Below are 15620 nucleotides of genomic sequence, written 5' to 3'. Positions count from 1 at the left end.
GGATGAGAGGGCCAGATGTTTATCAAACTCTAACAGGGATTTAAATTATTTTGTAATAACTGAGAGCAAAGTGGAGGAGAAACTGTTGAAATTAAACATAAGAAAGGCACCTAAGTTAGATGGGATCTATCCAGTTATATTAAAGGAGGTGGCAAAGGAAGTAAGCAAACCCTTAGCTATAATTATGAGAGCATCCTTGGACTCGGGGGAAATCTCCACAGACTGGAGATGTGCAAATGTATCTCCAATTCACAAAGGGTGACACGAGTAATTACAGACCTGTTAGTTTGACTTCTGTTCCAGGGAAAATAATGGAGTCGCTGGTTAAAGAAGTATTGCAGGATCATCTAGACAAGACATCAGTAATAATTCAGACAAAGCATGGGTTTGTCAAGGGGAAGTCTTGTCTGACCAATTTGATTGGATACTGTGATGTGGTCATAAAGGAACTGGATGCAAAAAATAATTTTGATATCATATACCTGGGTTTCAGGAAAGCTTTTGATACTTTTGCACATGGAAGACTACTGTACAAATTGGAGCAGTATGACAATAAGGGCAAGTTGCTACAAAGGATGGTTGAGTGGGAGAAGACAGAGGGTGGTAATCAGTGGACACTGCTCTACGTGGCTGAGCACCGAACCCTGGGGGACTCTGCTAATTATTAGCAGAGACCCCCAGGGTTCAGTGCAGGGCCCATTGTTGTTTTGTATATTTATCAGTGATATTGATGAAGGTATATCAGGCCTAATGGCCAAGTTTGCAGATGATACAGAGGTTTGCAGGGTTGTTAATGACAGTATGCTGCTGCAACATGATCTGGAAAAGTTGGGTAGATGGGCTGAGAAGTGGCAACTGAAGTTTAACATTGACAAATGTAAAGTACTGCATGTGGGTAGCAGTAACCCAAGAGAAATGTACCAACTTGGTGGTGTTACACTCAAGGTAGTGGAGAATGAAAGAGACCTGGGGGTAATTGTGTAGTCAGACATGAAGTTTTCTGAGCAGTGCAGACAGGCAGCCAGAGTAGGTCATGACATACAGGAATTTTGCGAAAAGGGATAAGGAGGTGATAATTTCCTTGCATAAAGCAATGATCGGGCCATACCCTGAGTATTGAGTACTGCGTACAGGTCTGGAAGCCTCATTTTAGCAAGGATGTAGAGTTCCTAGAACGAGTACAGAGAAGGGCAACAAGACTGGTGAAGGGAACAAAGGTGTGCTCTTATGAAGAAAGGCTTAGGTTCTGCAAATTTCCATTTCTGGAGACTAGGCACCTGCGAGGCGATCTGATTGAGGTGTATAAGGCCATGAAATGGATTGAGCAGGCTCAATGCTGATGGGATTCTTCCTCTTGCTCAGATTACAAACTTGAGGGAGCATAGATTCAAATTGAGGAAAGACAGTTGTAGAATTGATGTGTTGAAGCTTTCCTTTAGCCAGTGGGCACTTGATTGCTGGAAGAAACTTCCATCTGTTGTTGTGGAAGTTGATAGCTTAAATAAATTCAAAGCAGAACTAGACAAACATTTGGAATGAATGGATCAGTGAAATGGTAAGTGGTTTTTTTTTTTTTTTTTTTTTTTTGCTGATGCTGTATAATGCTAGAAAGCTTGCTTTCTAGCATTATGTGCCTTTGCTAATGCTAATATGAGAGATGCCTGGTACACTAATTAAAATTACATAATTCTTTTAGGGCAATAGCCTCAGATTATGAAGAACATAACTAACGTATAAGTTTGTGTAATGTCATCATGTCTACACATAGCCAACTATTTAGTAGTTACCAAGTGGCATCATTTAAGTATATCTCATATTGTGAATACCTTCACAACGAGTTACCATGATATTGCACTACCTCGAATAATTAATGCTTCACCAATGGAGAAGACTATTGTTACTTATTCTTGGCAGATACCACCAGCCAGGCGGCACCTTTTCAGGTTGCGGATACCAACCAATGATGAAGAGCCAATAAGTCCTGAAATGGTTCCATCTGGGTGGTGGCATCCACCAAGAATAAGTAACAGTAGTCTTCTCCATTGGTGAAGCATTACATATTTGAGGTAGTTCAATATCATGATAACTTGCGAAGGTATTCACAATATGAGATATACTTAAATGATAACATTTTGTAACTACTTAGTAGTTGGCTACATGTAGACATGATGCCATTGCACAAACTTATATGCTAGGTTTTTTTGCATTAGATTGATTCAGATTTATTCAAGTAGGTAGTAAGAAGTCTACCAGCATTTGCGTACCTGGAATGACCATTGGAGGCACATATGTTTAAAATAAACAAACTGTAGGTTATATATTCTAAGTTATATGCTGTTCATATTTTTTGGTTCTGTCCTTTTTATTTCTAGAATGTAGTTGCCAGTAGTGTATGGCATGAACACCACTGAAGTTATTTACATCATTGTGAGAAAAAAACATAGCATTCCTCTTTATTAACAAAAACAATAAAAAACATGGTTCTTCAAAAATATATTTTTTTGGTGGTCATAACTCAAAATAAAATTTCACTGGCATTTGTGGCCATGCTAAGATTTTTGGCGGCATTTGTGCTTTGCGCACAAGGGAAAATTTATCTTTAGAAAGCCAAAAGAAATGAAGCTTAAAAGTTGGACTCCAGTTTAGCTTTATGGACTCTGAGCATCTAGCACATTTTAATTGTTTCTTATTTTGATTAATTTTTGTTGTTTTAATCATACCTTTAACTGTATGGGCTTATTTAATTGATAATATTCTTTCCATATAATAGGCCCCTATTTGTAATTTTATTTTTCAAAAAAATCTCGGTATACAAAAATAAAAAAGAATATAGTTCTTTCTTTAGAGAAAAATGCCTGATATGTGTGTTGAAAAGTATCGAAACACACATGTATAAATCTTCAAAAAAAAAAAGGATCGTAAAGTGTGTGTGTGTGTGTGTGTGTGTGTGTGTGTGTGTGTGTGTGTGTGTGTGTGTGTGTGTGTGTGTAGATAAAAAATGGATAATGTAAGCTCCAGTGAGCTTGCACTTATAAAACTACATTGCTCTAGAATTTCGAAACAGCTGAAGTGAAACTTTAAGGGAAAAAAAATAATAAAATAAATAGATAAGTACTGGCTACAGTGTTAAGTCTACTTTGCTAGGTCTTCTTGGAGCTTAAAGATAAACAAATAACTAAAAGTTTTAGCAGAAAAAATATGGTAATTATTATTTTTTTCATGTTTGTGACCACATCTAATAATTCACATCTAAAAATGCATATAACATAACCTTTTTTCCTGTTGCTTTAACTTTAAGCGACAAGAACTCCTAAAAATTGGACTATAATGTATAGCAACTATTTGTTTATTTTTTTGTAATTTTATTCTCAGCTGTCTCAAAACATGTAGTTTTACAAATCTAAACTCATTAGAGCAGTTATCTATTTTATTTGAATCACTCTGTGAAATGGCCTTTTTCAGAAGAAAAAGGTATATTGTTTATTTTTAAATTTTTTTGGAAGTATGTTTTGAGCTAATGTTCTTAATATTTAATTGGTAGAATTTATTTTCAAGTAGCACTAGATAACCTGGATGTTCACAGGTTTCTTACTGCCATTATAAAATATATACCATGTTTACTAACACTATACACAACGGTGCCTGCGTAGCCAGGTGGGCAAGAGCAGCAGTGCGAAGCACATGCTTCTTGATTAGACCGGGGTTCTAGCCCATGACCACCAAATACAGAGGATGCGGAAAGGTCAGGAAATGACCACCACATATCCCTGGAGCAATATGGCCTTAGTTGCTAATGCTCCTAAAAACCAAATAACAAACAATTATACACAACACCCGCCAACCTCTTCTAGCATTGCCTGTTATATCTGTAGGTGCCTGTGAAAGTTTATTAAAAACTGTTGGTTAAACTTCATGCAAATCATCTATTTGAATAAGGTTGTTTATTTATAGCATTATGTTTAAAAGTTTGACCTATACTTGTTTTAGATGTGACTGCTTACAAGAAGCTGTGAAGGAATATCAGGAGAAGTTTGAAAACCTACAAGCAGTTGATCAAGCAACTATTCAGCAAATGCAGAATCAGAGTATTAATTTACAAGCTCTTTTAAATCAAGAGCAGGTGTCCAAACAGGAAGATAGGTGAGTTATAATAATAGGATATTCATTTTAGAGTAATTATACCAAACAGCAGATTTTATAATAAATAAAAAAACTACTACACACCGCTATACATATTATAGTGGTGTGTAGCAGTTTTTTTTATTTATTTTAGTGTTTAGCAGTTTATAAAACTGCTATACATACTATAAGTATGTATATGTCTAAGGGGTGTAAGGCAGCATCTGGAACTACAGTTCAACTCTGCCTTGTATATTCTGTGGTACAACAGGCTGTAAAAAAAGAAAAAAAAAAAAAAAAAAAGTGTGTGTGTGTGTGTTGCAGAAAAAGTGTTAAAAAAAGAAGCCAAATGTTGTTTTTGTATGAATAATGTAGGTTGTGTTGTTTTGGCTTCTTAGTCACAAGGAAGCAGCAATGACCAGGAAAGCTGCTTTCCAGTGTCTATATAAGGAGCCAGGTCTACTATCTAACTGTCCGTGGATGGCCATTATCTCACACCCACTGAAAGTAGTGCTATACCAGTGGGTGCCAGAAAAAAAAAAAAAGCATCACTGAAAACACCAGTTAAAAAAAAAAAAAAAAATGGGAGACCTGATAGGAGAACGTTTGTGAACACATGCATACACACAGCGATCCCTGAATTATAAACACCCCATCTGTAATGGACTGTGCTGCATAGCTTGCAATATGAAAAGCCGAACAGCTTCCTGCGCTGTTGCAGTGGTAATTTGCATCTAGTTGTACAAGTTAAACTGATAAAGTAACAGTTATGGGATGTATTAAAGATATCGCAGAGTTTCAAAAGGACATGATGGTGGGAGCTTGTGCATTGGTTGCTTCCATATTGAAATGGCTTGTCTCATGCCCCACTGTGGTTAAAATGTACACAAAATGGTTTCGAACCACCTTCCACTGATAAAACTGTAAAAGATTATGCAAAGAGCACAGCGTGTTGTATGGGCTCAATAGCAGGTCGCTGTGCAACAGTTACAATATGAGGAATGCAAGAATCCTTGAGTTTGACCAGTTATTAAAGTCACCACATTGGCCTTAAATACACACTATGGCCTGTTCTTAAGATTGATGCTATCAGCTTAAGGATGAATCTGTAAGTGCCTCTTTCCTGATCTGCTTTATTCCAGCAATCCTGGCATAATGTAAAGATATTTTGTGAAATTTTTTACTAGCTATCCTGATGCATAGTAATGCTCCAACTCTCCCACCTCTATTCCCCCCATTAGTGTTGCTATGATTTATTTCCTTACAGCATATTCAAAATTCGTTTTAGCCACTAACAAATCTGGAATCATTTGACAAAGTTCTGTTTGCCTTAGTGGTACTCAGTAGAGCTTATCTCTGTGTCTCCATGCTCCTGCCATATAAGTTATTATGGGAATAAATAAACATTCATACAGCATATTTAGATGCTTCCCTTTTATTCCCCAACTTGCAAGAACTCTTTGTAGACAATGATTATGTACAAATAAAATATAGTATATCAATAAAATATGGTATAGCGATAGGATTTTATTGCTACAAAATCCTATGATTACGATTTTATAGCGATAAAATTAAAAAAGAAATAAAAAAACATTCAAGTCTCTCAACTAGGGGCTGAGCTCTTTATCATCAAAAGTTTAAGGGTAGAACCAATAAAATCTCAGGAGCACATAACAGAGGGTCAAACATGTCAGCAGAAAGTATGGAGGAATGTGAAACATAGGGGAAAAAAAAAAAAAAAAGAGTGAAATCAGTCACACCCTCATCTTGATTAATATTCATTGGTTTTATCTTTATAAAAAGTGCTTTCCTGCCATCATCTATGATAAAAATAAAATTTGGGAAATTCAGAGCACCTGTGCATTATCTGGAGTAGTGTTATTGTTGGTCCTCTTGAAATGCTTAGCCAGAGTCAAATCCATAATTTTAACGAGGCATGTAATCCACCCTACCATGTAATCATGTAATCCACCCTACAATCCAGGCAGGGAATACAATAGATTACTTCACTCTTAGATAGGTTAGGGATAGGCATGTGAAACCATATAAGTTATGGGAATCCTTTGAGGAATGTTGAGTGTGCATAGGTGAGATGCAGCATAAATCAGTTGTTTTCCCTCATCCCTGTTCTCTTCAGCTGTCTAGTTTGAGTTGCTCCTAAGTGATGCTTCGAGGTGCAGCTGTGAAAATCAAGAATAACCATTTCAGCACATTGCTGTAATCTGATGACACTTAATTCTGGTTGCAAAATCATTGTTAGAGATGGCTGAACTGGTGCTCATAGTTTCCTTTCTCTAGAAGAGTAGGCTCCATCTTAACCTGCCAAGTGCCAGGGATTCTGTGTATGTCCCAACATGGGCACAGTGACTATTCTCTGGGGGATACTCGGATTCTCATTTGGATGCTGGGGAGGGTCATGTTGTTAGTACCCGAGGCTGACATTTGTTCCAAACTGAGTGCAGCAATGGAATTTAAGAACCCTATAAATTTTACAGTTGCAGAGGCTTCTTCTGCCTCTGCAAAAAAGGTTTGAGGCATTATTCTCCCAGAGTTCTTGTACCATTTGGGCAACCAAAAGTAGTACATCAAGTCAAGTGTGTGTGTGTGTGTGTGTGTGTGTGTGTGTGTGTGTGTGTGTGTGTGTGTGAGATATTGATTTATCTCCATGTATGAAGGTAACTTATTTGTCAGTGCCCTCAAAATCTTTCATGAAAATTAAATATATGTGATAAACTGATAATTTCCTGAGAAGAGAGTTGAGAGGCATCTGTTGATTGTTTTGTGGCACAATATGACTCAGAAACTGAAGATTAAAGTTTGTGCAGGAGAAGGTGGCTATATATCCTGCAGGCTATGAATTTATACTGTCTTAATGTGATTTCTCTTGTGAGAGAGAGAAAGAGAGAACTGGATACACAGTCAGCAATCCATCCATAAGATTGGAGCATGTTTATAAGATCTTTATGTCAAAAACCTTAGAAAAAGTTTAAAAAGGTGACACAGAACAGGAGTAAGCTCAGGAGCACAGATTTTGAGAACAAGTGGAGAAATAGCATCAAGACCTGGTGCTTTCTTGTCATCAAGACTGATCAAAATTCTTCTAACATCCCTTTGACAGAAAACCACATGAAGCATTGAATGGAGTGTTCTGGGAATGATAGGAGGTGGTTTACCAAGATTGTCAATACAAGAGTTAGAAAAAAAAGTAGACTGCTAGTAACTCAGCTTTATCTTTAGCTGAGAAGGCAATAGAAACATTTAAATTTTAACAGAAGTGGGATAATAGATGGACAAAAAGTTGCAATCAATAGTTTGGCAAGAGACCAGAATGCTGAACTACCAATTGGAAAAGAAGCAAGATTTCTACTCTTAGGCTGTTCAAAATCTAGTTTGGATTCATTGATAACTACTTTATAGTTGTTGCAACTTTAGTGTAGGCAGAAATTGAACTTGGTGATTTGGATGCAAATCAATTGTGATATGCAACATTCTTCTCTTGAACAGCCGTAGCCATTTATTGGAAAGCTCAAAGTTTAGATAAAGGACACAATTTTGAGGTAAAGTGTGGAATAAAGGATTTCATTCCTACAAGAATAATTTCACTAACACAATCTAAGCAAGCATTGATATCAGATTTAAAACATAATCCAACCAAGGAAAGGAAGAATATAAATCTCACAGACCATCCCATTTTACATTTGTCATTCCAAATGCAAGGCATGATGGCCATGAGAGAAAGGCTCATTGGAGAAGAGACTATCACCAAGTTGATTTGAGGTGCCTAGAAGACCACTCACCTCGACCATGTATTTGAAGGGCTGTTTATGAGAAACAATCAAGGATGCTGGGTGTATAGTTATCGGCATTCTGGTATGTAAATGAACAATCTGTATGAGATCATTAGTAATTGAAAAAACCTCAGCATCGAAACCAGCTGGATCACTGTGACTAGAAAACATAAGCCAGCTGGAGTTTTGAATATTAAAATCAAAACCAAGGAAAAATGCTGGTAGGAATGTTGGTCTGGAAAAAGTTGTTTCAAAAAAAAAAAAAAAAGAAGTCAAAGAGTTCCAAGTGATAAGAGAATTTGGGAGAACTTTAGATGCAATAGATAAATTTGACAGAATGGGATAAAGAGATTTTAAGCCAGTGGAGATTCCAAATTAGCCTTTGAAAGGGAATATCAGAAACAGAAATATGCATAAGCCCAACCTTTGAAAAGAAAGGAATTATACAGAAAATAATTAGGACAACTGAGATGATCAGTAGTTGAGGCAATCAATGGTTGGAATTCTGTCAGAAAAAGTAAGTTGGGCTTGGCAGACTGTGGATGGAAATGGACATCATTTAGATTAGAACTGATACCATGTATATTTGTGAAATGAATGAGAAAGTTTTTGGGAGTTTTGGACTTTTTTGCAGGTATATACCCTGCATGCTTGACATAACGTAGTCTAAACAATGTTCCCCCTGCATACACATTCTTGGACTCCATCCACGAATTTGCTGGCAGAGTAGTGGCAGCAAGATTATATAGTATCTGGCCTGTGAAGATAGTATCTGGACTGTTTTAGATCTGTACCCTCAAAATGAAAGGAAGATTGAATATTGCCATGGTGCCCATCATAACCTTAAGACATCAGTCATTACTGCATAATGGAAGAGAATTAGATGCTGGAGATTTGCTCTGGAGACTAAAAATGAGTTTCACCATATTACACTGGTTGATGAGAGTTATCTGCCACTAAGCATTCCCTGGTTTCTCAAAGAGGAGCAGCTTTCCTCTGTATGTTGCAGCTGCTTATGTTGGTTCACACCTGGGTAGTCGCCTCTAGTATATTAGGTGCAGTCTTTCAGCACTTGCCCATGAGGTGGGTATACCTAGGGTTATTAATAGTCCCACCATCATGAAGGTGAAAGTAGAGCATTTGGTTGCTGCAGAACAACTAAACTTCACTGAAATTTGGTTCACTTGACTCACGAGTGTCACCACAATTTTATTTACATCATTATTTAGACTTACATGTAGCAAGCCTTAGATTGTCATGCCTGAGAGAATGTCTGTGAGAGGCCTCAGGTCCATATATCTGAGGTATGTCCGATCACAACTTGTGATGATCTCCTCTCCAGTGGCACCTTTTCCCAATAGCCATTTTCAGCTTTGTCATTTGCCATTACAAGAATGCAAAATGGGATGATATGTTTATTTATTTTTTTATTTCTCTTTTTCTTGTTTGGAGTATTGATATTGTTATCCAGTGTTTGCTTAGATCAGCATTTCCCATGCTTTTTTAGTCACGGAACACTTTTCATCTCACAACATAGTCACGGAACACTTACAAAACACAAGTTTAGTAGGGGCCAAAGAACTGTTTGCTAATATTTTATTACAGACGATGCACTGTGCATCAGGAGCATCTTTATTTCCAACACATCATCATCAGCCATTTTCAGTCCACTGCAGGATGAAGGCCTCTCCAGCAACTTTCCAGTTCCTTCTGTTTTGTGCAATGGCCATCCATTTACTACTCACAATCTTATGAATTTCATCTGACCATCTCTGTTGTTGTCTTCCAGATTTTCTCTTAGCTCCTCATGGGTACCATTCTGTTATTCTCTTAGTCCATCTGTCATCATGTCTTCGAGCCATGTGTACTGCCCAAGACCATTTTAGTTCTTTAGTTTTGATAAGAATGTCCTTTACTTGAGTTTGCTGCCAAATCCATGTGTTTTTCTTTTTATCTAATAGTCTGATTCCCAGTATAATTCGTTCCATTCTTCGCTGTATAGTTCTCAGCTTCTCTTCCATTCTTTTGGTGAGTGCCCAAGTTTCACTTCCATAAATCATGGTGGGGAGTATACATTGGTTAATTATTTTACATTTCAGACAAATTGGAATATTGCTCCTAACTATGTGACTAAATTTTCCTGAATGCTGTCCATCCAAAATTTATTCTTCTCTTGACTTCCAGCCATTTATCATTATTACAGCTAATAACTTGTCCCAGATAAGTATATGACTCCACCTTTTCAATTACTGCTCCTTCAATCATTATTTCCCTTTCCGTGGCATACTTGTTCATCATTACTTTTGTTTTAGCCATATTCATCTTTAGTCCAAAATCCTTACTAACTGTGCATAACTGATTAAGATTTTCCTCTAATTCTTTGGGATCGTGGCTTATGACCACAATGTCACCTGCAAATCGTAAATGGTTTAGGTACTCTCCGTTCACATTGACTCCTTTCTGCGACCAGTCTAATCTTCTGAAAGCTTCCTCAAGGGCAGCAGTAAACAGCTTCGGAGATATTGTGTCTCCTTGTCGAACTCCTTTCTCGATTTTAAATTTGCTACTGTCTTTGTCTAGTCTAATAAAGGATGTAGCACTCTCATATATTTTCTTCAAAATCATAATATATGGAGTATCTATGCCTTGTCTTTCCAGTGCCCGAAACATTGCCTTATGCTGTATGGAGTCAAATGCCTTTTCATAATCCACAAATGCCAGGCATAATGGTGTTTTATATTCATTTGCTTTCTCCATTAGCTGTGATATTACGTGAAGGTGATCCATAGTTGAGAATCCTGTCCTAAAGCCAGCTTGCTCTTTCGGTTGATTCTCATCAAGTATTCTTTCTAATCTGTTATTAATGACCCTTGTGAACAACTTGTAGATATGGGATAACAAGCTAATTGGTCTATAATTTCCAATTTCTGATTTATCTCCTTTCTTATGCAGCAAAACTATGATTGCATTATTCCACTGCTTAGGCATCACACCTTTTCTAATGCACTTTGTGAAGAGCCTTGCCAGTTTTTGTGCCATGTCTCTTCTCCCAATTTTAACAACTCTACAGTAATGTCATCTTCCCCCGGGGCTTTCTGATTCTTCATTTTCTTCAATGCATGTTCTACCTCATCAGGAAGGATATTGGGCATGTTGTATGTGTTACTAATTTGTGATCCATCTTCCCCACTGCGGGCATCATTCCCTCGATCCTTGTATAATTCTCTATAGTAGTCTTCTACTATTTGAATTATGCCTTTTCTGCTGTTTATAAGTACACCATTGCTATTCTTCAGTTTCAGTATCATTTGTCTTTCTGTATTATTGCTCATGGCTGCTGAATCCTTTGCATTTTCCTTAATGCTTGTTCTACTTTTTTTGTGTTAAATCTTCTTATGTCCTCTCTGAGTCTCTTTCTAATGGCTTTGCATAACACAATATAGTCAATTTTCTCCTTGTCAGTGTTTATCTTGTCTTCATTTGTCGTCTTTGGTTCATCATGACAAGTGTTTCTTCACTAATTTTTCTTCTTTGGATTTCTTTTTACCTATAGGTTTCTTGGGCTTTATCACTTTCAGAAAGTTGTAACATTCCTCATCGATATCTTGGTCCTGAGCCGTCTGCAGAAGCTCAAACTTGTTCTTAAGTTCCAGTACAAACTACTTTTTCTCCTCTTCTGTTATCTCAAAGACCTTCGTATTATTTACTCGAGTCAGTTTTTTCTTTGTGCAGTCAGTGTGCATCTTACCATTCTGTGATCACTTCCAACATTTATCTTGTTCAGGACGGTAACATCATTCATGATATGTCTTCTGTTAGTGAGGATGAAGTCGATTTCATTAGTTGCTAATCCATTTGGGCTCTTCCATGTCCACTTTCTGTTCACCCTTTTCTTGGAAAAAGTGTTCATTACTGACAATCCTTGAGATTCTGCAAATTCCACAAGTCTTTCACCTCTTTCATTTCTTTCACCAATTCCAAAATTCCTTATAGTTCCCCTTTCTGCACTGTTCTGTTTCTTTCCAACCTTAGCATTGAAGTACCCCATAATGATAGTGTAGTGGGTTTTCTGCTCATCTAGAAGACTCTCAATTTCGGTGTACATTTCTTCAACCTCTTCATCATCATGGCTCGATGTTGGTGTATAAATCAGCTTATACCTCTTAGAAATCCTGAGTAGTAGTCTTGAAACCCTTGGTGATGTACTTTTGAATTCCGAAATGTTGTTTTTTATATCTTTATGGACCAGAAAGCCAACTCCACCTTCGCTCCTTTTACTGTTTCCCTTGGTGTACAGCAGATTTCTAATTGATAAACTTATAAGTGATTCATTTCTTCTTCTTCTTGTTTCAGCCAAACCAATGATATTTCAATTCACATTTTCTAATTCCTTTTCTAGCTCTAATATCCTGTCTTCACTGATGAGCGATCTTACATTGTAGCAGGCCAAGTTCAGTTTCCATGCATGGCAGCCTGGTCGTACCCAGAGATTCTTAGCATACTCTGCTTTCACTCTGATCCTTTCGCTGCCGTAAGAGGGGGAGTGAAAGCCGCTGTGGACTGAGGGCCATTTGTTTCATCATGCTGTCATGTGCTGGAGGATTTGGTCTTTTCCTCTTCACACTGACCAGGCATCTTGAAGAGAACCACTCTACACATTCATTGCCACCTAAGTGACATAACAGGGCTTAACATTAAGAATGTGTGCATAAGTGGATTTTAGGGAGGCAGGCCAACCGGACTTCTCCTAAATCTTTTGAAATAGAAAGATATTGGATCCATCAGTGTTTTAGACTGAGTGTCTGATAACACACAGAATGCCTGTTCCCCTCTAAGCACCCTATTTCCAACACATGTAAAGCCAAAATTCAAATAACTGTCATTATACTTTTGTTTTGGTCTTTTATTAGTTGGTTCCTGTTTTTTCACTATGGATTTTTGGGGAACAAAAGGCTGCGATTGTTCATCCTCACTTTGAAGTGTGACAATATTTTGTTAGTTTTCATCCACCATAGTTGCACTACTAGAAGTACAAAGGGTACTAGGAAAGTTTTGCAATACAGCTTTGTTTATTTAATTTTTTCAAAGTAATTTCCTCTACATTCAATACACATCTCCATCCTCCGAAACCAATCTTTAAACCAGTTCTGCCAAGTTTCACTAGGGAGTAAAGCACACTCGTTGTCCCAAGCCCGTAGAAGGTCCTCATCACTGGAAAACCGCCTCCCTTTTAGCTTCATTTTCACATGCGGGAACAGTGCAAAGTCGCAGGGAGCAAGGTCTGGACTGTAGGGAAGGTGCTCGAGAAGTTTCAGTCCTGTCGTGGTCAAATATTCGGTGCAGGCTTTGGCACGGTGAGCTGGAGCATTATCGTGATGGAGGTACCAGGTGTCCATTCTTGACTTTGGCCGCAGGTTCTTCATAGATCCAATGACTTTAGGCAGGCATTGTTCAGTATACCACTTAGCTGTGACTGTCTTCTGCGTGTCCAAAACGACACGTTCCACAATTCCACTTGATTTGAAAATTACAGCTATCATTTTCTTCTTTACAGATCGGGATTTTCTGACAATTACGGGTGTGTCGTCATCATCAAAGACCCAAACTTTGTTTTGAGCCTTGGTCGGCAGATCGTAATAGTACAGCCAAGTCTCGTCACCTGTCACGATGTTGTTCACATACCGAGATTGTCCCTTATCAAACTTTTTTTAACATCTCCCGGCACCAAGTCACACATCGTGTCATCTGCTCTTCAGTCAGTTGATGCGGCACCCAGAGAGAACAAAGTTTCTTCACGTGCAAATGATCTTGCAGAATCGAACGAATTGCTGGTGCATTTAGGCCCAAAGTATCCTCTATCTGTTGGTAGGTCACTCGCCTGTTTTCGTCAAGCATTTTCCTCACAGCAGTAACGTTTTCCTCCGTAACTGACGTTCGTGGCCTTCCCGGCCTCTCAGAATCCTCCAGAGTGAAATTTCCCCTTTGGAATTCTCTATACCACCTGAATATCGTTGTACGATGTGGACAATCATCATCTAGTGCAAGAGTCATTTCTTCTAAGCACTGGTCTATGGTTAAACCACGCACGAAATTATACCGCAAAACTGTCCTCATCTCATTTCGTGACCACGATGCCATCGCAAGCACTTTACACTCTCACTACTAATGAATAACTGAGCCCATCGACTTGGCGCGGCGGCTACTATGCACGTATGAACATGTCTCAACATGCAGCAACAAGCAGCTTCCTGTGATTCATTGTTGCGTCATATTGCAAAACTTTCCTAGTACCCTTTGTACTTTGCTTCTTGTTTTAAAGTTCCATTTTTCAACCACAAATCCAAGGTCACATATTTTAATAATAATATTTCAAAATACTAATAATTATAAAAAAAATGTGTACAAGGAAGTGAGTTTAGTTATGATATTGGTTCGCTTCCTCCTCTCCTTCAACCCATGTACTCCAGGCTGAATCGCATACGAATGGCATACTAGATCACAACATTGCTACTTTTTCATAGATGTCATTACTTCTATGCTAATGCTCCTAAAACCCAAATAACAAACAAACAAACATTACTTCTATGCAGAGCCCGCCCAAATAAAGTGTTCAGCGGCCTATTTGATTATTAGTCTAGGCCAGTATATTAATAACCAAAAAATATTGTTAAATATTATAATGATACAAAAGTGGTGTACGCTACAAATATGCAAAATTTATTTATTTTAATTTTTTTAATTATTAATTATGATTTTTCGCAGAACACTTGTTCACATCTCATGGAACACTAATCTTCTGCGGAACACTGTTTGGGAAATGCTGGCTTAGATCATGTCAGTGAAATTATTCTTCTAGGAATGAAATCCGTATAACACATTTCATTCTGAACTGTCATCCTTTATATAAACCTTCAGTTTACAATAAATGTTCTAAGGCTGTTTCAGATAAGGGCATATCATATTGGAATGGACTGGTATCAAAATCTCTGGCTTCATTTTTTGCCTACACTAAAGCTCACAATAGTGGTAAAAAATCATTGCTAATCAATCGAAACTTGATTTTCAACAGGCTAAGCATAGAAACTTTCTTCTTATTCAAATGGTAGTCAAGTCTTCTCCAAAATCATTGGCTACAACATGTCTATTCATACTGCCACTTCTGTTATATCCTGAAGATTGTATTGCATCCTCATCTAAAAATGAAACTAACATGTTAGCACTCTGCTTTTCCTCTAATTCTTGAATTGATGGCCTTGAGAAATCATCTCCTATCATAATAACATAGCCCACTGAATGCCTCATGTGGTCTCCTGACAATTTTCTAATGTCCTGAAGGACATTAGAAAATTGCAAACTAGCTGGATTCCATTTCTTGATAGCTTTTTTCCTCTTGTCCTTAGAACCAGGGCTCCCAATCTTGCTGCTTCTTGTGTTGACTTTTTACTCTCTTATTCCAGTTATAAATCTTATAAATGTTCTGGAGTGGCTCCTGATTACCAGATTGAGTCATCAATATCCTGCAGATAAGTTGCCTAATATCCATCAGTTTGGTTTTAAGAAAGGCTGCTCCACTGCCCAGGCCTTGAATAACATCTTACAGAATGCCATGCTTCTACTTCCAAGTATGTATGTGCAATTTTCATCAATTTCCAAGGTGTGTTCGACTGTCTGATGGCCCAGTGTTATCCAGAGGGCACGCGAAACTATCTATTC

General features: G+C 37.7%; 1 protein-coding gene across 6 annotated transcripts in view; it reads left to right on the top strand.

The window, feature by feature from the left end:
- Positions 1 to 15620, top strand: part of LOC150086828 (optineurin-like) — a 188780-nt gene that overhangs the window by 118902 nt on the left and 54258 nt on the right. For 5 of the 6 annotated variants that reach the window (XM_090371607.1, XM_090371604.1, XM_090371602.1 and 2 more), the window contains one exon: positions 3988 to 4140. The exons of the other annotated variant lie outside the window; for it this stretch is intronic. In XM_090371607.1, the coding sequence (XP_090227733.1) occupies positions 3988 to 4140 (153 nt within the window). The remainder of the gene's footprint in view (positions 1 to 3987; positions 4141 to 15620) is intronic. 6 annotated transcript variants of the gene reach the window in all.

The sequence above is a fragment of the Mastigoproctus giganteus genome, chromosome 4 (genome assembly GCF_048544385.1).
Source record: "Mastigoproctus giganteus isolate SK-2022 chromosome 4, ASM4854438v1, whole genome shotgun sequence".
Lineage (NCBI taxonomy): Eukaryota > Metazoa > Arthropoda > Arachnida > Uropygi > Thelyphonidae > Mastigoproctus > Mastigoproctus giganteus.
The sequence above is the reverse complement of the archived record's forward strand: the minus strand, read 5'-3'. Positions and strand labels throughout refer to the sequence as shown.